The following is a 25,057-nucleotide window of genomic DNA, read 5'->3' as shown; positions in this document are numbered from 1 at the left end:
ACCCTTAGAGTTTCTAAAAACCCAAAGTGTTGTAGTTTGTATAAATAAGTTCATGTAACTACACAGATTTTGAAATTATACTTTTGTTTTGATATTTTGAACATTGACACCTTTTTACCGCAATGTTTCATTAACATAAAAAAAACGGCAAATTTCTTGGTTTTTAAAATTTTAATTGTTTATTGTAATTCATTTTAAAATCTAGACCAATATCTTATTAAATATCTCGTTTTAAAAATTTTCATTGTGTTTTCAACGTTAAATTAGGTTTTAACACCTGACATCACCCTCAGTTGTTGGTGGAGTTCGTGTTGCTAAGTCTTTAGTTTTCTATGTTGTGCTTTGTGTACTATTGTTTTACTGTTTTTCTTTTTCTTTTTAGTAATCCATGGCGTTGTCAGTTTGTTTTCTATCTGTAAGTTTGAGTGTCCCTCTGGTATCTTTTGCCCCTCTTTTAGAACGTCAAAACTGATATATTTTGTATTCTTCAAAATCATTCGATAAAGATGATAGTAATTGGCAACTTATTTATTTTTTCTAGTATAGATAATATGATATTTTGGAAATGATGTAATCGAAGGGTTGCCATATCAATCATGTATCTTATTATTTCTGTCAAATCAATTTCAATCTTCTTTATCTTTATTTTTCGATGATTAGAGCTTAACATAATAAAAACAAGCAAAACACGTTAGGATACACCTTTCAGTAACATCTAAATGTGATGTTGAGATGTTAAAGTTGTACTTGATTATTTGTTTCCTTACAAGAAAGTTAGGGAGCAACCATTTAACTGAAAACGGACCCCGGGGATGGGGTTGGTATGATTTTTTTGTCGAATTTAAGTAAGATTTTTTTTCACTCAACGCGGGAATATTATTTTTTATTTTTTCAACGTTATAAATCAAATCATTGTTTTCTTCTTCAAAATTTAGCACCATAAGGTGTATAAGGGTAAATCTAGATTCAGAAATATTTTTGTTGTCATCTGCTTGACCAGAATATTTTTTCATCAAATTGGTCGTATTTTAAGATAAATGGTCGTTCCCTTATTCAAAGTTCGAAAAGTAATGTGGTAACAAAATCGACCTTTTGACGATGTGCTTTAGTTAGATAATTATGAACACTCAAAATAAAATTGCATTCAAAGCATGCATATACATATAACATATACAATTTATACCTGTGAATTGGTATCTACTTGTAAGATAACATAGTATTACAAAATTTATTGAAGTCTACTTAGTGTATGTGGTTGAAAGAAAACAACGGCGCCGTATATTATGACAAAAGACGGTAGCCCGGTCATATCTTTCGCATAGACATGATAACATTATTTTGAAAATCTATTGAATCAATACTGAACAAATAAATATTTCCTAATATCGGTGGTCATAAATTAAATCTACGAGCGATTGATATTGACCATGAACATATCTAAACACAATTGTAATTCATTTGTGATATTATTCAATTTGAAATGATTTATGTTTCTGCTTTGGACCGACAAAAATCATGATGTAATTTGCAGGATTTACACTAGAAAATATTTAAAAATGTAGTTTTGAAATTTTGCCGTGTCCGTTAACTTGGTTGGATTTAAATGCTCTGGGTTAAGTATGTTAGACTGCAATGCAACCCCCACCCCCCTTTCCCAAACAGGAACACGTTATTGGCTAACTTACACATAGTCGGGAAATTAAAACAAGCTCTCAGACTTTAGTTCTAGGGGGAAAGTGTACATTAGGTATACTTTTTATCTACATTATTCACAAAAGAATGTATTTTATAGACAAGACACAAGTATGTTAATAGGTTGTTCAAACTTTAGTATAATATGAAACGGACGTATCATGCGTTCATGGCACAGCTCTGTATTTTAATTAATCTAGTTATTTTTTTCTAAATATAAAAATAACAAGATTGCCAATTATATGAACTTCAAAAGGAAGACCAAAATGAGGTAAAAGTATTAAGCAATTGCAGGTCACCGTACGGCCTTCAAAAATGAGCAAAACCTATACAGTATAGCAAGCTATAAAAGGCTTCACTTTGAATTATTTTAATAATTGAAATGGGGAAAAAGATGGCCTGATTAAATATGTACAAATCGGAAAACGAAAATCAAATATGATATCAAAGGTGTATCAGGACAGCAATAATATGTACATATTATGTTTTAATTAATTGATAACAAAAATCAATGTCTGTACCATAAAATACCACAATACAAAAGGATCTATAATTTCACAAGGATCGTTTCTAAATATGCAAGCTTTATAAACAACATCCCGTAAAAAATAGTTGAGATATCCAGTGTTCTACAGGTATATAGACAAACTTTCAAACCAAATATGTGTATTTAGGAAAAAATAACGCTTAAGGTTTTAAGTAATTTGTGGTAAAATTGTTACTGAATCCAATGGAATGTTAATATGAACAACACTAGTTTCGGATCTGTGACAACGAACTAAGTCAGTATTGTCCCTTTTTGGATATGAAATTATAGTCATTTAACGAGGACATATAGTTTTGAATAACCAGAATCTCTGTCCTAAATTGTCCATGTCCTAAATTGTCCATGTACAAATATTGCTGTCATCAGGTATATGTAAAATACCTCTGATGTATGCAACAGAGAAATTAGCAAATGTAGGGCACTGGGATAGTGGTATTCATATCTGTAACGCTCCTGTTATATATACTAACACCTGAATAAACCCTTCATTTACGATGTTACGAATTATCTTCGAGAATCTGAAATGCGTAAAATATTTTCTTTTTTGTTTTTTTTTATCAATCTTATTGCGAAATCGGGCATCAAAATAGCACCCAGAATCAGTTTTCTCTATATATTTAATTTGATCTTTTATTCATGTTTATATTTGTGTTTGGATGCTGATTGCAGAAACGATACAAAACACGCAAGTCAAATCAAATCAAATAAAACAGACATATTTCATTTATCATTATCAAAACTAGCGATGGATGCTATTGTTGATTTGACAAAATAGTTTAAAAAAATCCACAATTACGTATGTTCTTATAATTTCAATTGTTTTCTGATGTACATGTATTCAATAAAATAAAAATTGATACAGATGTCAGAGAATGTGAGTATCTTGTACTGATTCAATGCAGTTTATTGATATATGTGTGCCTTTATATATACAAAGAGTTTTAAAATATATAATCCTTGTATACTAGTCAACAAAAGAAACGATACACAAGTTAAAACTCCAATTTATCAAAAAATATAATAAACTAGGAAAAACTGTTAAATTATCCAATGAAAAGCATTCGTTAACAAAGCAAATGCATATTATTAAAAGAATCTGACCAAATATTATCGAGTTATTGAACACAGGGGTCAAATTTATTTTGCGGAAAATTATGTTAAAAGTCGGCATTTTATTTCGAAGATGCGAATTAAGTTTTCAAATGTCTGAAAAGGCATTCAAAATAACACTCTGTAAAAATAACAGCAATTGGGACAATTATTTACCATTGTACAATGTATTATATTTTATAATTTATGGTAAAAACATTGCCTTGTATCGTTTCTTTTGCTGACTATTTTATTATCCGAATCATTTAAAATCTTGTCGATAATAATATCAGTCATATCGTGGGTTATGTTGCTTGCATTTATTAACACAGAAACGACAATGAATTTTTGCCATTTATTAAAACATTCGAAATAGATATAGTTTTTTTCTGTTGTATTGTTAATATAAATTATGTTTAAACGCCATTATTTTGTAAAATATTCACATGATAATATTTTCATATAACTGGTTAGCATTACATGTCTGTAAATAAGTAAAATTTAAATTAAAACACAAGTGAAAAATGAGCAAAATACACAAAAAGTAGAAAATAATAGGGTTTATCTATAGTGGATTGGGAAACAAGTTTTGCAACTAATATAAATTCATTTCCACTTTGCGGATTATTCAACACTGAATAAAGAAATGAACGATGTAAATTATACAGAAATCAATTCATCACAAAAAAAATAATAGTAAAATTAGATTTTTTCAGAATAAACGTTAAGGATAGAGAAGCATAGCGTAAAAAGAATACAGAAATTAAGGACCCCTCCCCCTCCCAAATTTATGAGCATTATGTAAAATAAGAAACTGCATAAACAAATTTTAAAGTACTTACTGAATTTCGACATCGCCTGAGTGTACAATTTTAGTATCTCCATTCTTTGCATTATCATATTCGTATGACTTTTTTTCTGACATTTTAGCGAAACCTCTGCTAACAAAAACCGTAAAAACACGTGGAAAATGTCCAAAACTAAACCTGCCAATAGTTGAAATCCCAACGCTCTAGTTCAAATGAAAGGTGTTTTTATCTTTGAGTTATTCGGTAGGACAATACCACATCTTGAAACAAGTTTGCATTAGCGGTAATAAAGTAATGATATGATAGTTACATCGCAATTTAAAGGTCGTTGATTATTTGTAATGAATTTCGTCCACTTTGAATATTCTCTTTTCTCTAAATTCTTTTAATATAAGTATGAACTGATAATTGTTTTCAGTCAATTAGACATCCAATTGATCGCTGTTGTGTTTTCATCATTACCTCTGTCTAAATATGCGTAATTCATTACCCTCAGTTATTTCAAGTACTATCTTAGAATTACCATTCACAATATATTTCATTCAGAAATATGTTCTACTAAAAATACAGTATTTGGTTCATTTCACCATTAAGTAAACGACTGACATTTTAATTATGTGTAAACAGAAATTAATTCTTACATGTGAAATTCATTTGGAATATTGTTTTGAATAAAATTGAGAATGGATACATTGCATGTACCAAAGACCAGAGGGTAGCACAAGGCCACCGATGGATCTTCAACGTAGCGAGAATATCCACACAGAATTACTAGTATGTGAATTATGGTAGAGGGTATAGAGGGAACAGTTCCTAATCCCCAAATGGCACCCGAAGTGTTGTTCTTGACCAATGAAATTTAGAGATGATTCGCATCCAAGGGTAAATCATTACGAGAAAAGGAGGACCGGAATATCACCTTCAAAATTTTATCATATCCTTTGCCATATATTATTCCATAATAGTCTATTAGTCTCGTATATCCAAATCACAAATCTCATAAATGCATATGTTTGACAAAACAACTTTTAAGATACAAATGTATTTAGATCAGACATAACTAACAAAATGACTACCAAAGCATTAATCCAAATTTAATAGACAGGCGTATCAAACAGAGAACCAATGCATTGCATTTGGACAGAAATAACAAAAATATAGCTTATGTATATATAACCCAGTAAACAAGAAAGAATAGCAAAAGGTCAGCTAAAGTATATACAACCCATGCAGTAAACAAGAAAGAAATAACAAAAAGACAACTAAAGTATATATAACCCAGTAAACAAAAAAGAAATGGCAAAAAGACAACTACAGCATACGCTATATATAGGCAAAATAAAAATAATTTAAAAGGCAAACAAAATACTACATAAGACCTGTAGAAATCTGATTACAAAACGGGATATCACATCAACATTTTTACAGTGATATTATTTATAGAGCCCGTAAACTTTAGATCTGAGTAAACTTATCGATCCTTGAAAATCATGTTTTTCTGAAAGGTTATCAGTAGAACTCTGTTATACGATCCTTTTGATATTTTTTTATCGGTACAAAAAAAATATTTTATTGCTATAATCTTTCTTTATAAATATGTCGTTTTGATACTATCATTGTCTGTATTTGTATCACGCTTCTACTGTGCTCTTTCCAATAAATATTGACTTGAATTGAATTGTCTACACAGCCATGAAAATTTATATGCAGTCCTTCAAAAATTCGGTCAAATGATTCTTATATGTATTTGGCATCTCACAATATATTATGTTTTTATCTGCCTGTTTTGAAGTCTTTGTACTGAATCCATATGTCCCGATTTTATGTTAATCCTAGATGCAGGATTTTAATGTTTTTATTTAAACAAGTGCGGATAGAGGTTAGTGTGGATAGTATGTTTGGATGTTTCATTAAAATAATATTTATTCAGATAAATCTTCACATAAAGATATAATACAACTGATATAAAATATAAAGGATTCAGATAAAATCAAATCTGCTCTTGTATTTTTTGGTGATTTTTAGCTTAAGTATAAGTAGCTGTGAGTACTCTGTAATTTGTGTCCTAAGTAGCAACGTCTTTTTGTTACTAGCAGGTCATTGTTTTTCTGTGTGCTACGTGTCGGTCTGATAAGTCCAGTATCAACTGACTTTTAAAAATGGTTTGTTCTTGTGTCGTTATACCACTGTCACGGGTTAGAGGAAATGTTTGGCGACTACAAATATGTGTACTATCTCGAATAATGTTTGAAATGTTTCAACTTTTATAGTTCCCACTATTAAGACTAGCCCTTTCCATGCTCAAATTTAAGAAACGGTCATTATACATCTTAGAGGTATAACATTTTCATTTTTGTGGATAATGCAAAAAACACTAAAATGCATAAGGGTTAATATCTCGAACACTCTTCTTTTAACTTTTCCATATTTCGATAAAGACTTGAAGGTGTTTTGATTTTACTAAGGAATTAGTTCTTCCAGTAGATATTCAATTTTAAAATTACATAGGGTTTAGTATATATAAGTGCTATGCCGATTCATTTATGAGTGAAATTGAAAAAAAAAAATGAATAAATAAAACTCTGCATAATATAAAAGTTATATTTTGAAAACTGAAGTTTTGAGACGAAAGCCTTATAAGTTTCACACCCTTTGTGGGACTCATGGACCGAGTATAGGATAAAACAATTGCCCCGGATATTTTGAATACAGAATGTCGGTGTTAGACGGTAAGCGTTTTAGAAAAGCTATATAACTGGTACCAGATAAGCCTCCGATGGATATCTATAGTCTGAAAAATGTGTAAATTATCTTCTTTACTGTAGTAAAACTATCTTAAGGACGAGTTTAATTCTTGTTTTATCGGTTTATTGTCGTTGTGTTGTTTTCTATTATTCAAGATTTCATAAACAAGATAACAAAAGTAGGTTCACCTGTATTTGATTCTACAAGTTTATTAAATATACAGGTATGAAGTGTTTATGTCATCGGTGACATGTTTATTGCTATTGACAGATTTCGTATTGCACTGAAATTATTTAATAAAGAAAAATATAGGCACAATGCATACTGAGTGTAGAATATTCAAACAATATACATTAATGAAACATTGAGGGCCTCAACAATTACCACATTTACATGTGGAGCAGAAAATACATACCCTTCCGGAGCACATGAGATCTTCCCTTGTTTTGTTTAGGGAGCTACCATTTGATTTTTTTTTTGGGGGGGGGGTGTCTCATCCTGCCCTTTTTTTTTACTCAAAACTCCTGTCCTGCCAATTTTTTTGGAGGATTTGTTTTGGACGGTTATTTATTTTTGTAAACTAAGAGGACATGTTATCTATTTTCTGCACTATTGAAGCAAGATTTTTCATTTTCAATAAAGCAAGGGACTGATTATTTATTTTCACAACTATAATTATAATATTCGAAAACAATTTTTGAATTATTTGTTAATAAATTTTAAATAATACATGTATAGTTAAGTCATCATGTACCATTTAATCAGAATTAATCATCATCCTCTGCAGAAATGAAACTTCTATATTCCGAACTGCATATACATGTATTGCTTCAAGACACTATATTAAAGATTGATTGTATCTAGCCTATTTTAAAAGTATTGGCAAAACATGGTACGCCGAGCGGAGCGAGGCAATTTTTTTTTTAAGGGTTTTGGAGCCACTGAAGGCACAAGAAGCTTTAGAAAAAATGATGCAAAATCATGCTTTCTGAGTGTTCCCCAGACCCTTTCTTATTTTTGGTCTCAAAGCAAAATGTATACATTCAGTGTAAGACGTAAGTTTTTAGGGACAACATCAATAGACCAATATGCATGATAAAGCAAAAATGTAATTCACATAGTTGAAGTCTTTGGCTTCTGTTTTTTAAACTCATGATCAAGTTAATAACAAAATTACTAAATTACAAAAGGAATGTAACACTAACAGAATACAGAAGGGCAATCAATATACAAAAGACAAATAAATAAGAAACATTGATCCTGAAAAATCAGGGGCTACGTCTTAGGGAGGACAGTTCAACTTGCTTCTTGCAAGACACTCGACGTGAAAACAATTTGATATGGAGACAAGCGTTTGGTTTTGAAATTTTCTACATGACGCATTTGCCTCAATGTAGTTACGGCCCTCTTAAATAAAAGTGAGGTAAGTGTTGCTGAGAAAACATACCTCAAGTTAAATGAAGCCAATTAACAGACATTTCAAGTATATTTAAATAATATTTATACTTTTATTGAATGAATGGCTATTATTTATTTTTAATTTATTGAACCATAAAATTAATTTTTGACTCTTCACATTGAATAATCCGCGAAGCGGATTATGTAAAATGTGAAGAGTCAAAAATTAATTTTATGGTTCAATAAATTCAAAATAGATTATTGCCATTCATTATAAATAAATTTCTATCAAAAATAAAGCTCAAAGAACTTTTTATATTATTTATATTAACAATAACAACGTACACACATGTTGGTGTATGAATACACAACGTCAGCGGAGTGGGCGTGTCGCCATAAAAATTGACAACATTGAAAATAAAACTAATAATTTTAACCAATCAGAAGACAGTAAATACACCAAATTTATTTATTATTAAACAATTTGGGCAGTGTTTGCCAAGGCGATTTTTTTTGAAAAAAAGATGAATTTATGAAGAATCTGGTACCATCTCATACTTTCGATTAGACCTGCTGTAGTCAGGTAATTTATTTTCAAACTACCACAGAACAAACCATTTATTTTTGTGATTATCAAGGCTGAGTTAACTTATTTATTTTCAAAATCCTCCTGCCCCCCCCCCCCTCCCAGAATATCAAATGGTCGTCCCTTATAGCTGGGACTATATTAGTCCCAGATAATAGAGAATATTCCAGAGGTGCTAAACTATAAAGAATAGAGAATAATACCCAAAGAGTATAAAAAATTAAAAAAGGCCTACAAAATTAAGAATATAAAAAATGGAACTATTATATATACATTGTACTACGTATTAAACTAGTAACAATGTTCCAGGCAGAAATGGCCCCCTTATATAGTCTTAGCTTACTAAATAAATCCTTGGGTTGATAGTTGCAGCCTATGAAATTACTTTGTAAATTGTTTTGTTCTTTAAATAGCACAACGTATATTCATTGAAGATACAACTGGAATTTTGTTAAAAAATAGAAATGAAAATAAATACGGAAAATTCTCTAGTCTGGTCCTAACTTTCATTTATTTAGACACTTCACTTAGCTTCCGGGAATGACTCGTTTCCTGCTTTGATTTGTTGACAAATTTTTCTTTGATAATTTCTGGTGTGTATAGTTATAAGCCATAAGGTTATGTATTTTGATCTTTTGTGGCAACAAAGCATATCCTCTCTCGCAAAAGGGTGTAACAATGATGCCATTGTCTTTTCTAAAAAATTTAAATAAAAGTTTACCGGCAACTGTTTCTGAAATTCTGACAACCACTAACAGCTGGAATTATGTTAGTCTTAATTAAGATAAGATCCAGACATTTTTAAAAGGGGAGTTCAATACCCAGGATAAAGTTGGGAGTTTCAACTATTTATCCTAATTCAAATGCATAATTTTGGGATACTGAGTTCAGAGCAATTTTTGATTTGTCCACCTCATCAGAAAATTCCTATATTGATTCAGAACACCAACAATGGGTAAGGTGTCACAGACTATAAATTGTGTCTCAAGGAGTCAGGAATATTTATTTTACAATTTATATGCATTGTTATGAATGCATACAGTTGTGTCTGTAGTAGGAAGGCGTCCCAGAAAAAATTAAAATAGCCTATCTAGACATCATAATTATTTGGACTAAGGTAACTACACATTCCCACTCCTTCCCTCTACTTCAATGTGTGTCTCTTCAGAAAATATTTCACCTGCTACATTATATATTGTTTTAACAGGTGAGGGATATCCCTTAAATGAAGGACTGTCTGGGACTCCCACAGACAAGAAGGGGGACATATTTTGATCATGTACATTGTAATTATTACCAGATAGATGCATAGGGGCTTGAGGACAGGATCTTGTTATGAGCCCCCCATAGTCTCTCCCCTTATTATCATAAATCTCAGATTTTTTAAATATATATCACTTATTTATACCATATATATTAATACTAATATTGTATACTGGTTTGGGGGGGGGGGGGGCTCATAACAGGATCCTGTCCTCAAGCACCTATGGATAGATGCAAAGTTCTTTCATCTTTTGGATTTTTTTTCAAATAATATAAAAAATTGTTAATTTGTACTATAACTAAAAAGTGTTTTGAAAAAAAATGTATCACTTGAAATGAATCCCTCATCATGCTCATACATGTCATAAAAGGGGTAGTCATTACATTGAGGGGTTACCCAACATTTGAGGTGTTGTTCTCAACCTGTTTAACTTTGGACATGTTTGAGAAAACCATTGCTTACATGTACAATCATGACAATGATGTACATCAAATCTAAATCAAAGGCAGACAATTGCAATGTAATTATGGTAATTAAAAAAAACTAAGGAGAGCCTTTCACAATGTTTTCATACATGTCATATCTGTTTGAAATAACAACAAAAAAATGTTCTTCAAGTTCCAGTATCATTTATAAAATATATCTACATGTACAATGTATCATATCGTTTGAAAATTTTGACACAAGTTTTCTGTATCTTGGTGAAAAAAATAAGATGTATATTGACTCTGAAATAACCACTTCATACAGACTTTAAACCTATGACAAAGATGATGGTGTGTCTTAACTGCATTTCAGAAGACTAAATGATGAAAAATATGTTACCATGCTGTTGACATGGTTGACATCATGTACAATGATGTACGGTCTTGACTATTTCTATAATCACATGTTTTATATGTACACCTAAGTTCTTTTTTTCTGTTTAATACCTTCCAAAAATTCCACATCTTGTGTTGTTGTGAAGGAAGCTTACCTGAGATGTAACACCTTCCAAAAATTCCACATCTTGTGTTGTTGTGAAGGAAGCTTACCCGAGATATTAATTAACTTGATCAATTGTAATACTTAGCACCCCTCATTACCTTGTAATTGATTTTGCACATAAACTTTTTTGTTAACAAATCAACATTGCAATGCAATCAGTGATTTTTATCCACATATTTCTATTGGTCCACCAGACCTCTAGCTGACATAATCTACTGATCTGAAGCAAATTCTACTGGTCTCAGACCACTTGAACACTGCTTATTTTGATCCCTGCTAAAGAATTACAATTTACCATGTATGATATAAAAATGTAGAGCAACAAACCATTATCACTGCAATTCAGGCTCTTGACTTTGGACAGGTACATACACAATTTGGCGGAGTTAAACTACATGTACATGCAGTTTTCAAGCTTTGTACTGATTATTCTGGACACTTAATGATATGTATGTTAAGTGTTGCTATTTATAGGGAATTATTTTATCCACATGTACAGATATATACATTTACACATGTACAAAACTCTTGTAATAATTTTATCCTTGTCTTTTTCAGCACCCATTACAAATGAAGAACTGTAGACATGTGACAATTTATACTCAATATGGATTTGACTTAAAACATCTTATACATTTCCAAACAAGAACTATTTGCATATGAGTTCATAGGAGCTTCCACTAAACTTCTGTGATGCTAGTAACTAATGATTCCAACAAATCTGAATACTGTACACCAATTCAAATAAACAACATAGTATCAAAGTAAAATCAAGAGAAACCAGAAGAAATATACAATAATTAAAAATGGGTATAATAAATCTGCGAATTCCAATGGACCTTTGTTACGGGTCTATGTCCTTGTTCCTAACAATTTTACATAATGTCTTTCTATTATATCACGTTGATATGTTTGTTACAGTTTACAAAATCGACAAAACCTCATTTTGGATTGGAGAAACGGTTTTCCTGATTTGGAATTCATTTAATGATCCACTTTTTGGTTGGCTCAGTGATAGTAAATATCTCAGCAATTCTGTTTCCACAACTCAAGACATTGTTATGCAACGGCTAAATAAATTATCTATAAATGGTCCCTTGTTTACGTTGACATTTTTAATGTTTTGGTTTCCATGGGGATATCCATGGTTACAGTTTATTGTTTGTTTATGTTTGTATGACACGTTTTTAACCATGATTGATCTCCATCACTCAGCTTTACTTGCCGATCTTGCAATATCGTCAGAAGCCAGAACTAAGTTAAATGCCAAGAGTTCATTATTCAGCGCTCTTGGGTCAGCCTCTGTGTTCTTGTCTTACATTTTATGGGACAAATCTAATTTTACCTCCTTCAGGATATACTGTGTTTGTATATCTGTTGTTTCCTTACTTGGATTTACTGTGATGGCCAGTGCAATGAAACAGTCCTATGTCAAAGAACATCCGATGGCAACCAGAAAGACAGAGTCTCATGAAAGGTACATTATAAATAGATCCAAGCTTTTAAATTGTAGACAGACACATAAATGTATTAACATTATTATGCATAAAACATATTGATACATTTTGCATATATAAAAAAGAAAATGGGATAACTCTCCACATGAGACCAAATGACACAGAAATTAACAGATATAGATCACTGTACTTATTTGAAAGCAAACATATAATCTGCAGGGTTTTTTTATGCATGAATGCAGAAAATGGCATTCTTTGTTGGGAAAAAATGATAAGAAGTAAAATTGTCGTTTTCTACGTTTACGGTAGAAGGTAATCATGATAATCATAGAAATAACTTCATCTAACACGTTTAACAAAATTTATATTTTTATTTCAGACATGAAGAAGCAGTTATACCACAAAGCAAGTCTATACTGGTTTTTGTCAAACAGCTTATGAAACACAAGAATTTTAAATATTTTTCTGTGATGAATCTAATACAGGTACAGATTTTCAATTGATATGTGTTATGATAATATAAAAGGCAATTTACATTTGTAGTTATACATGAAATATTTGAACAGCAACTTATAGATATAAGAAGATGTGGTATGAGTACCAAGGAGACAACTCTCCTTCCAAATCACAGTTTGTAAAAGTAAACCATTATAGCCTATTAGGTCAAGTATAGTCTTAGACACAGATCTTTGGCTCACCCCGAATAGCAAGCTATAAAGGGCCCCCAAACATGACTAGGGTAAAACCATTCCAACTTGAAAACCAACAATCTGATCTATATAAAAAAAAAACAAGAAACACTTATAAGAACCATATCAACAAACAACAACTACTAAACATGTTGAGCCATTTGTGTGTACAAATGTAAGTTGGTAACATTCAATAATCACAGGTGTTTGATTATATTTTTTGTAGGTTTTCCATTGTCATTTCAACAGCAATTTCTTCCCACTGTTCCTAGAGAACTTATTAGGTGGTTATAGTTCTGGTTTGGGAGCTTTCCTTATAGGTATGTAAACAAACAATATCATGGCTGAAGGTTATATTAAATTTCTTAGAACTTTGCTTAGAAGACAATCTGATGTTTTAGTTTTGAAAACTTTGAACTTAAATTGATAAGGTCAGTTTATTTGAGCTTAAATAGTATTTGTTCTTGCACAATGTTATGTACACATTTAACTCAAAATAAGTTTCATCTCAGCTAAATTTAAATTTGTTTGAACATTAAATTATACCTATTGGTGAGACAAAGAGAAGTTTCGAAGTAACTGTATTCCACAATATCGAAGTTTTGAAAACCATTGTACAGAGACCTGAACATGCAGTGATTTTTTCTATTTCTTGATTGCCAAGCTTATACATGCATGTATCTCACTTCATCCTGATTTGAGTTTGGGAATATTATAAAATTGTGTAGAATTTTGTGAATTGTAATTTATTTGGAAGATGGAATATTAATTTCTTGAATTGCAGTATTTATTTCTTCTAATTTCAGGAATATCCTTTCTAGCACCACATATCAACAATTTATATTTCCTGTCCCTGTGTAGAAAGTTTGGAGTCTATAATGTGATAAATCTGCTGTTTTTTGTCAAACTGTTGATCAGTATTACAATGTTTGTAGCAGGACCAAAAAATATATGGTTGCTATGCCTGTTTGTAGCTAGGTTTGTAGAAATTAATATAACATTATTCAACCTTTACTTTGCAATAATAACGTTACATGTATTTTTCATTAGATTCTGTAATTTTGCTTGACTTATAACAACAAAAGCAAAACACTTCAATATCATATTTTATTTCCCTTTAATCATTTTAATGCACATGCTTTCCGTGACAATGTTAGAATAGTGCATCAAAAAACTTTATTTAACCTTCAAATTCATGGTTGTGGCATAAAAATACATTTATAGGAATTGAATGCTTTTATTCATAACTTTATATGGTTGTAAAAAATTGTAGTGTGGAAACATTTTTAATATGAAGCACTTCTGTGCTTTAAAACCCAATAAGATTATAAAAAGAAGCATTCAATTTTTAAATATAAACTTGTCAGTCTCCTAATCTTGAAATTTCTTATAAGTCCAATTAACCCTGCATTGAAAAACGGTAATTTATATAACTTTTCTTCATTCATCACTTGAACTAAATCTACTGTTGGAAAGTATAATAAACAATAAAAAATATCATAATGGCCCATTTCTTTTGTTAAATTAACAATGTTTGAATAGTTAATTAAACCAACTTATCTTTTACAGTAACAGAGTGTTCACAGAGGGGACGTGTAAATTATTAAATCTAGTTATCAGTGATTTGGTGGATGAAGATTTTGTATTACATAAACGTAAAAAGGCTGTGTCAGCGTTAATGTTTGGTACAGCTGCACTCGTCTCTAAACCAGGACAGACGTTTGCTCCTTTGCTTGGTACATGGCTGTTAGCTTTACAAACAGGTAATATTATCACGAGTAAACTTTTGAAAATCACCATATAGGTTTTAGTATGCAACAACATTTTTAAGGGTTGCAATTTCATTGCTTCATTTTTGCATGTACAGTTTGTAGCTTTAGAAATAGTGTCCTCTATTGCATACTATGCAAAACACATGCAAGATCCCTATTGTTGCATTTTTCTGTTGTTCACACTTTTCTTCTCTTGGGAGCTAAGAACCTTCTTGTCAATAACAGTTTTCTGTCATGATTTCTAAAATTCTGATATATTTATACAGACAAGACAAGATAGACAAGAAAAATACTTCATTAAAGTCTCAACACTTGTTATATATAAAATATACAGCTTTTTAAAACACAAGTTAACATCAAGAGCCACGTGCACTCTATAATGAGTTATGAGAGACTATCAAACATTTTTTTCTTAAATCACAATACAAATACAAGTCAACTATCATGAGTGTAAAATACATTTTTGCTTTATTTAAATTTCAAAGCAGATTTTGGCAATTAAAAAAAACACACATATTTTCACTCGTAAAAAGAAATACATGTATATATATATAAATTTTTCATTATCAAACATATATGTAAACAAGACATCAACAAGACTAGCATGGTTAAAAATAACATTACGAATAATTGAATATACAGGACAGTTTAACAAAACATGTTTTTCGTCTTTTACCTCATTAGTACAGTTTAATACATACAAAGTAATACAATTGAAAAGTTATTATATACATAGTTTAGTTAATCAGGAATTAAAAAACTTTATCAAAGGAAATCCTAGCCAATAAACATTGCCTGTCACAAAATAGACATAAGTGTGGATAGTGGAGTGAAACACCAAAAATTAATCAACCTTTCATTTCTGATGGATAGTTAATAATTGTTATAACAAATCTCCTTATTTCTGTTTTAGGTCATGAAATTTTTCAGCAAGGAAGTAGTGTTAGTGGTTTGAATGCAGAAATAACCAGTCCAAACCCATTATTTCTGGATCAGCAAAGACGTGGAATCTTTAACATGCTTGTTTATGTTCCAATTGTATGTGCCTCATTACAGCTGTTTATTTGGTCTCGGTTTACACTGAAGAATGATAGACTGAAATGGGTGAAGTCTGCTCGGTCAGGGGCTGAGCATTCTATTGTTTAGTAATCTTTTAAAATGATTTTGATATTTGGGTATGCTCATTATAGGTGTTCATTTATTGAAAGATTTAAAATCATCTTGGTGCTTTAATTGAAGAAATCGTGATATTAATTTATTTTAGAAGATTTATTGTTTGTCTTATCTAAGAAAGAGTTGACTTGTTAACTTTGATTGTAATTGGCAGTGTATCCCAAACTCTGTCTGTCAGACAAAATGTCAGACAAAAGTCATTCGGTCAGACAGAAATTTTCAGAATCTTTAGTTGAATATATAGAAGAACAATGTCAAATTTCTTTTTTAGGTCAGACAACCCTAAAACAGTTTGGCACAAACTTGATTGGTGTCAGTAAAATAAATAAGAAACCCTTGTTTTTTTTTAATCACAATTATAACTATTATTTGAAACTGATAGGTTGAAAACTGACCAATTTACATGAAGATATATATTCCTAATACATGAAGTATATACTATTATAATTTGCAATTTTCTCACTGCTATTAAAAACAAGTTATTGTGAAAGAAAAATATATGTATTTATTTTTAGCAATATGTACAAATGTATTTAATATCAAATCAAATTTTGATAAAAAGACCATTCATTGGTGATAAATGTTGATAACTTAAATTTTTAGGTTAAATATTTACTTTTAATCTTATATTTATTTCTCGATTAATTAACTACATTTACTTTGAAATGTTCCTACAGAAATCAGGTTCAGAAGGTATTAAAAACAGTATATATTTAGTATGCCAATCTTTCAATGTAAAATTTTCTCCCTTTTTCTCTATAATTTCTTCAGGATCTTTTATACTTTATAATCTATTATTAATTAATCAAATTCTTAGTTATAAAGTCTTTTTTGTAATATGTTAATTAGATTTCCCAAAATCTGGATATACAATAATCAAATGTAGAATACTAACAGCATAGATTGATTGTAAGCCTCTATTTGAAATGTATTTCATTTACTTTTTATTGTACAGCGTACGTTAAAACTGTATTTCACTTATAATGATACAATGGTTGATTAAGGTTTGCATTTCGATTTTAGCATATTGATAACTGTTAAATCATATGCTAACTTTTCTGATAACAGATAATTTTCTTATTTTTAAATTGTTGTATACAGCTTTGCCATGTAATACTGTGATAAGAGTATTAAAATATATATTTATACTGATTATGATGCCTAATGCTGATTGGGTAAATCAAGGATTTTAATGAAAATGATAGAAATGTTTAATAAGTTACCAAAATGTAGTTTGTATCATGCTTTCTTATGCCCTATTTATATATGGGCATTATGTTTATTGGTGTGCAGTCCGTTCATTCATCCATCTGTTCCACTGTCTGTCCCGCTTCAGGTTAAAGTTTTTGGTCGAGGTAGTCTGGTCGAGGTGGTTTTTTATGAATTTTCAATCCAATCAACTTGAAACTAAGTACACATTTCCCTTTGATATTATCTTCCTTATTTTAAGACCAAATTAAAGTTTTGAACCCAATTTTACAGTCCACTGAACATAGAAAATGATAGTGCATGTGGGGTATCAATTTACTATGACCACATTTTTGTTTTAAGTTAATATACAATAAAAAGTAAGGGTCACATATATTTTCACACTACAGGCTGTATAGTTTATACATCATATACATGGACAACCCTATTTTGTGTGGTAGAAAGGAAACTAAACAATTGAATTTTAAGATAAATATGAGAATTTTTTTTTATAATGTGTATAATGCTTTCACAAAAAATAATAAAAATAAAAATTGGGGTTACATGATTTGTATTCTTGCTTCAAAACAAGAGGTAAATTCCCTACAATTTCCTTTTTAAAAGTAAGGTTATCTTAGTTATCTCCACTTAGATTGCAAAGTTAAAAAGAATTTAATCATTCAAAAATGTTTGTGAATGTTTCAAAACAGTCGCAAATAAACACATAATGTTTTCATTTCAGATAAAGTTCACAAATGAATTTCATTCCTGTCTCATAATTTGTAGATTTTATTAAGATTTAGACTGATTGCAGACATTGTGTTTCACATTTGAAGATGGCAGGTGACACCTGATCTACCTAAATACAGAAAATATTCATAAGCATTATTGTTGATTGTTATACTTGTAAATTGAGGTAGATAGTTTATGGAATATACAGGATTATAAATCATATTTATTTATCCATCTTTTGTACTTCTGTGAAGTATTTATATTTATACAGCATGAATATAATTATGGAATTGTTCAGAATAGGTAAATGATACAATTTTAAATGTACTATTCTGAACAACATGCTTAACCTAATCTATGAAAATGTATTTCTGTGACATAGTTGAAGCTTATCATGTAATATAGAGACATAAGAATTTATACCAGTTGAATATGCAGTTGTGTGTAATCCCACCTATCTAAAATAGTAATAAATCCATGTAAAATATAAAAACAAAATCCTTAATACAGAGCCTGTGAAAAACTATACATGTATGTATGTATTTACATTTGTGGTGTATGCTAAACAATTTGCAATTTAAATACTTTGGTAGTTAAGTATTTGTTAGTCCCATTTACATTTGATTAAAATTTGCTTTTATCATTTTTTATGAGTTTATCTCACATATTATATATGACTTTAGAGAGAGTGCTTTGATAGTTCAGACTTAAACCTTGAACAACCTTTTATGCCCTATCTATTAAGTAAAACTGTAACTGTATATAGTTTTACCTGTACTTTGAATATTGTAAAATATGAGTTTCAGGGACTTTTTTTTAATGGTGCCTGTTTTTGGCATGAAGTTTTTAATTTTGATTTTGAGTTAGAAACTATAAGTATATTTTTCTTCAGGAAAAGTTTATGTAAATCGGCAATATTTCAGTTTTTGATGAAATTTGAACTACATCTGAAAACCTAAAAAATATATAGTATTGGCATTATTTTCAAAAGATACTGATGAATAAAGATTGGGGAAGGCATTTCAATGAATAGAATGTTTTTAAAAATAGACATAACATATATGCATTAATTCACTTCTATATATAAGTGTGATTTCATTAAAAAATGTCCACAGAAATTTATTTAAAAATGAGATTTAAAGTCATGAAATCAATGAAAAATATTGAAGGGGGTGTCATTGGATTTGTTTTTACTGATTTCTTGGACATTATTGATTGTTTTTTTTTTTTATCCTTTTAAAGATAAGGCATTATAAGCCTTGCATATAAAAGCTGAAAAAGAAAAGTCATTGACACATTTTCCTCCTCTCCTTCATCATTCAGGGTAACAATAAAAATTATAGGTAAAAAAAACATGATTCATAATTGTGCATGTTTCATTATTTGATTTGGGGTAAATTTCTTTTCATTCATTGTCAAAGAAGTCCCATTGAATATTAAGCAAAAAGTTGAAGAAAAAGGTTGCATTTTCCTCATATATGTTTGTAAGAATTATATGTAAATGATATTTTTATTTATTGGGTGGTTAGGGACTAACAAAAGTGCCTCCTATTTTTCATGCGCTTAATTCTTTAACCAAAATTTAAAAAAAACATGCATGATTATTGGTAATTCATACATTTATAGATAACACACAGTCAGTTATTGTAATGTTTATTTAAAATATATTTTATAAATGTTTCTTTTTCTTTTCTGATTTCTTAAAATTTTTATCATTGTAAGAAATTTTTTGGTGGTTTATGGTGATGATTAAAACGTGGTAATGCAATAATAAAATATAATTCTGATTTCATCAGCAATTTTATAAAGACTTAAACCCAAACCAAAATTTCTAATATCAATCAACTATTTATAAAATAACTAAAAATTGAAAATAAAAAATGATTATTAGTATGATTTTTATTCCCTGGATATTTTAATAGTAATAATTTGAATAATGTTGGTATGGGAAAACAATATTGTTTCTGAAACCAGGGAGGTATATGAGATATAACTTCCTTGCTGAAACATTGTGTAATATGTTATATTTATTGAAATCCAACCTTTAATGATGTTTTACTACACAGTTTATGTAAAACTGCTTAGGAAATGATTATAGACTTTGTTTTTCAATATAGTTTGAAATATTGAAGTTTCAACCAAAAAAAACCAAACATTATTGACTTTTGAAAGGATAGTTGTACATTCCAGTTCAAGGTGCTACTGTACATTTATCAATATATCAAAATATTTATTTTTGTTCACTAATTTATTGTTGTACTTTCAATTGTTAAACAAAATAAAAATGTTGTTTTTTGTACTTTGTTATCTATTTATGTCTTGATATTTAAGAAGAAAAAAAGTTGAGTCTGGTAATTTCATTTGTTCTGTAAGTCTGTAAGTATGTCCATTTGGTTAAAATTATATTTAACAAGACGGAACTAAAATATAAGAATAAGGAGATCTTAAATGATTGCCAATGTCTAAGACATGAACCTTACCAAATAATTGGTTATCCATTATTACCAAGTTTTCTTTAATCCTCAAATTGTCTCAAACCTAATAAAATTCTCATACTGATTAAAACTGAGGACTGAAGTAGAAGTAGATACACTTGTATGAAAATGTTACAGTTTGCTTAACAAGTGCAGACACTGAGATGTCTCGCCTTCTTTATTAATCACTGATATTATGTTGATAGTCCCCAAGTATAAAGCTTAGGACAACTATCACATAAACTTAACATGATCCAAGAAAATGACTCATTGACAAATAAACCATGAAAATGAGGTCAAGGTCAGATGAACCATGCCAGACAGACATGTACAGCTTACAATTCTTCCATACAACAAATATAGTTGACCTATTGCTTATACTAACTTATAGTTTAAGAAAAACAGACCATAACACAGAAACTTAACACTGACCACTGAACCATGAAAATGGGTTCAAGATCAGATGACACCTGCCAGACATGTACACCTTACAATCCTTCCATACAACCAATACTATAGACCTATTCATATTGCTTATAGTATCTGAGATCTGGACTTGACCACCAAAAATTAACCTTGTTCACTGATCCATGAAATGAGGTCGAAGTCAAGTGAAAACTGTCTGACAGGCATGAGGTCCTTGCAAGGTATTCAAATACCAAATAAAGTTATCCTATTACTGTGTAACCTGCCTTATCTGACAGAGAATTCCAACATCCTGCTTTAACCGACACATTTTCATGGTCACAAAATATGCCTATCTTTGTAGAAAAAATCTTGAGTATTCTGACACCCTCCTTAATCTGACATTTTCTGGTCCCTCAGTGTGTCGGATTAGGCAGGTTACACTGTACTCATAATAAGAGAGAAATTAACATTACAAAAAATCTTAACTTTTTATACGACCGCAAAAATTTTAATTTTTTGGTCGTATATTGCTATCACGTTGGCGTCGTCGTCCTGCGTCGTCGTCCGAATACTTTTAGTTTTCGCACTCTAACTTTAGTAAAAGTGAATAGAAATCAATGAAATTTTAACACAAGGTTTATGACCACAGAAGGAAGGTTAGGATTGATTTTGGGAGTTTTGGTCCCAACATTTTAGGAAATAGGGGCCAAAAAGGGCCCAAATAAGCATTTTCTTTGTTTTCGCACTATAACTTTAGTTTAAGTAAATAGAAATCTATGAAATTTTGACACAAGGTTAATGACCACAAAAGGACGGTTGGGATTGATTTTGGGAGTTTTGGTTCCAACAGTTTAGGAATTAAGGGCCAAAAAAGGGCCCAAATAAGCATTATTCTTGGTTTTCGCACAATAACTTTAGTATAAGTAAATAGAAATCAATGAAATTTAAACACAAGGTTTATGACCACAAAAGGAAGGTTGGGATTGATTTTTGGAGTTGAGGTCACAACAGTTTATGAATTAGGGGCCAAAAAGGGGCCCAAATAAGCATTATTTTTAGTTTTTGCACCATAACTTTAGTATAAATAAATAGAAATCTATGAAATTTAAACACAAGGTTTATGACCATAAAAGGAAGGTTGGGTTTGATTTTGGGCGTTTTGGTCCCTACAGTTTAGGAATAAGGGGCCCAAAGGGTCCAAAATTGAACTTTATGTGATTTCATCAAAAATTGAATAATTGGGGTTCTTTGATATGCCGAATCTAACTATGTATATAGATTCTTAATTTTTGGTCCCGTTTTCAAATTGGTCTACATTAAGGTCCAAAGGGTCCAAAATTAAACTTAGTTTGATTTTAACCAAAATTGAATCCTTGGGGTTCTTTGATATGCTGAATTTAAAAATGTACTTAGATTTTTAATTATTGGCCTAGTTTTCAAGTTGGTCCAAATGGGGGTCCAAAATTAAACTTTGTTTGATTTCATCAAAAATTGAATAAATGGGTTCTTTGATATGCCAAATCTAACTGTGTATGTAGATTCTTAATTTTTGGTCCAGTTTTCAAATTGGTCTACATTAAGGTCCAAAGGGTCCAAAATTAAACTAAGTTTGATTTTAACAAAAATTAAATTCTTGGGCTTATTTGATATGCTTTATCTAAACATGTACTTTGATTTTTGATTATGGGCCCAGTTTTCAAGTTGGTCCAAATCAGGATTCCATATCAAGTATTGTGCAATAGCAAGAAATTTTCAATTGCACAGTATTGCACAATAGCAAGAAATATCTAATTGCACAATATTGTGCAATAGCAATTAATTTTCAATTGGAGTTATCTTTCTTTGTATAGAATATTAGTTGATAATATATGTTGGAAATTTGCCAGACATGACTATGTTGTCATTTTCTATTTTTATTTGCCAATAACTTTATGTAAATAACTTCATTGGAAATTTGCCAATATAAAATGTTGCTGATGAAGCTTTTTTTCCTTATCTTATCTAAAATGTTTTTAGATAATGTATGTTGGACATTTGCCAGACATGACTATGATGTCATTTTCTATTTTTATTTGCCAATAACTTTATGTAAATAACTTCATTGGAAATTTGCCAATATAAAATGTTGCTGATGAAGTTTTTTTTATTGTTTTATACAATAAACAATGTATATTCACTTTTACTACCAACCAATCTTTACCATTCAGTGATAACAAGCACTTTATTTTACATTTTAATATTTTATGATGTATTTAAAAGAGTAGTTATTGTTGCAAACTCCATTAGAAATTTGAATTGATATCAGTTTTGGAAAAAGGGAAACAGGGATGTGAAAAAAAAAATGGGGGGGGGGATTAAATTTTTCTCATTTCAGATTTCATAAATAAAAAGAAAATTTCTTCAAACATTTTTTTGAGAGGATTAATATTCAACAGCATAGTGAATTGCTCAAAGGCAAAAAAAAATTTTTAAGTTCATTAGACCACATTCATTTTGTGTCAGAAACCTATGCTGTGTCAACTATTTAATTTTAGATTTATATAAGTTTGAAGAAAAAATCTTTAATTGATTTGTAAAATCTTGACATTTGTTTTGTGTAAAAAAACCTATGTAATGTCAAAAATTTGATCACAATCCAAATTCAGAGCTGTATCACGCTTGAATGTTTTTTCCATACTTGCCCCAACTGTTCAGGGTTCGACCTCTGCGGTCGTATAAAGCTGCGCCCTGCGGAGCACCTGGTTTTCAAGTTACTGAACCATGAAAATGAGGTCAATGGACAGGTGACAGAGGGAAACTTCGTAGCATGAGGCATCAATATACAAAGTATGAAGCATCCAGGTTTTCCACCTTCTAAAATATAGACCTTTTAAAAAGTAGCTTACGCATCCGGATCACTATCCCTATGTTGAGCTTTCTGAATAAAAATTGAAAGTCATAATTAAGTAATGATTTTTGCATGACGTTAGGATATTCAATAGAGATCTACGGTTCTGAGACAATTCAGCTAAATACCCAAAAATGTAACAAAATACAACTAATGATGAAATTTCACTGGATATTGGTTACCAACAGTTGTATGTATAGAAATACCTCAAAACATGATAATGTGTTAATAGTTACTAAAGAGATGTTGATCAGAGTCAATGAAATATGATGAATACTGACAGCGATAAACAAGTAAAATGAGTCTCTGATCAAAAGTAGTTAAGTTCCTATTTATTATTTACATCAAGATTTATGAATGTAAGTCATTAAGTGTTGGAGGACTCAATTTTGACAAAAAGAGAAGCTGTGTCAACGACTCATTATTAATTGAAATGCGGTACAATTGCCAATGAAACAACTTTCTAGCAGAAACCATATTACACATAAGTTGGAAACCTTAAACACCATACTACCTTATATAATGAGCAACACCTATGTCTTCTTTTATCAGTTTTGCATTGTATAAAGGAGTGGATCAATTTAAGCAATATTTTGATTGGAATTGCAAATGTATTTTTCTTTTATGTTAAATTGTAGGTATTTTTTAAACAGAGAGCGCAACACAGGGTTCAATATGACATTCTCGCCCTACATATGCATTAAACTTTCTACTGGACATTAAACAGCCATCTATCATCATATTAATTTTCCCCAAAAATGTATTGATACGCTCATTCACCCACTTTAGATGTCCCTCCATCTCTCTTTCCAGTTGTTTTAAAAGGTAAAATCACAAAAATACTGAACAAAATCAAAAGCCAAACACATCAAACAAATGGATAACAATTCGTTCCTGACTTGATACAGGCATTTTTAAAGTTAGAAAATGGTTGATTAAACCTGGTTTTACAGCTAGCTAAACCTGTCACTTGTTTAAATTTTTCCTTCTCTTTTCCTGTTATTGTATCAACAGTATTTATGCCCCTAGTTTGTATATCCCAACTTTGTGTACCCCAATATCCCATATCCCAAAAGGGTTCAATCTCCAACTGATACTGTCCTGAATATTACTGTGGATTCATTTATTTTCGTGGGTATCGATTCGTTGATTGAGGAGAA

The 25,057-nt window shown here is 30.2% G+C and overlaps 2 protein-coding genes across 2 annotated transcripts in view; one reads left to right on the top strand and one right to left on the bottom strand.

Annotated features, from left to right (window-relative positions):
- LOC143057872 (neprilysin-1-like) overlaps positions 1 to 4,427 on the bottom strand; it is a 31,594-nt gene extending 27,167 nt beyond the window's left edge. The window contains exon 1 of the mRNA XM_076231324.1: positions 4,171 to 4,427. Within this exon, the coding sequence (XP_076087439.1) occupies positions 4,171 to 4,253 (83 nt within the window). The 5' untranslated portion in view covers positions 4,254 to 4,427. The remainder of the gene's footprint in view (positions 1 to 4,170) is intronic.
- Positions 4,428 to 9,397: 4,970 nt separating this feature from the next.
- On the top strand, positions 9,398 to 20,425 carry LOC143057665 (transmembrane protein 180-like). Its single transcript, XM_076231020.1, has 7 exons — positions 9,398 to 9,459; positions 11,676 to 12,594; positions 12,954 to 13,059; positions 13,490 to 13,583; positions 14,070 to 14,241; positions 14,833 to 15,026; positions 15,949 to 20,425. Exons 2-7 carry the CDS (start codon positions 11,924 to 11,926, stop codon positions 16,179 to 16,181), a joined length of 1,470 nt encoding a protein of 489 aa, XP_076087135.1. The 5' UTR covers positions 9,398 to 9,459; positions 11,676 to 11,923; the 3' UTR covers positions 16,182 to 20,425.
- The last annotated feature ends 4,632 nt before the right edge of the window (positions 20,426 to 25,057 follow it).

This window comes from Mytilus galloprovincialis, chromosome 13 (genome assembly GCF_965363235.1).
Source record: "Mytilus galloprovincialis chromosome 13, xbMytGall1.hap1.1, whole genome shotgun sequence".
Lineage (NCBI taxonomy): Eukaryota > Metazoa > Mollusca > Bivalvia > Mytilida > Mytilidae > Mytilus > Mytilus galloprovincialis.
This window is presented reverse-complemented; position numbering and strand designations above follow the sequence as displayed.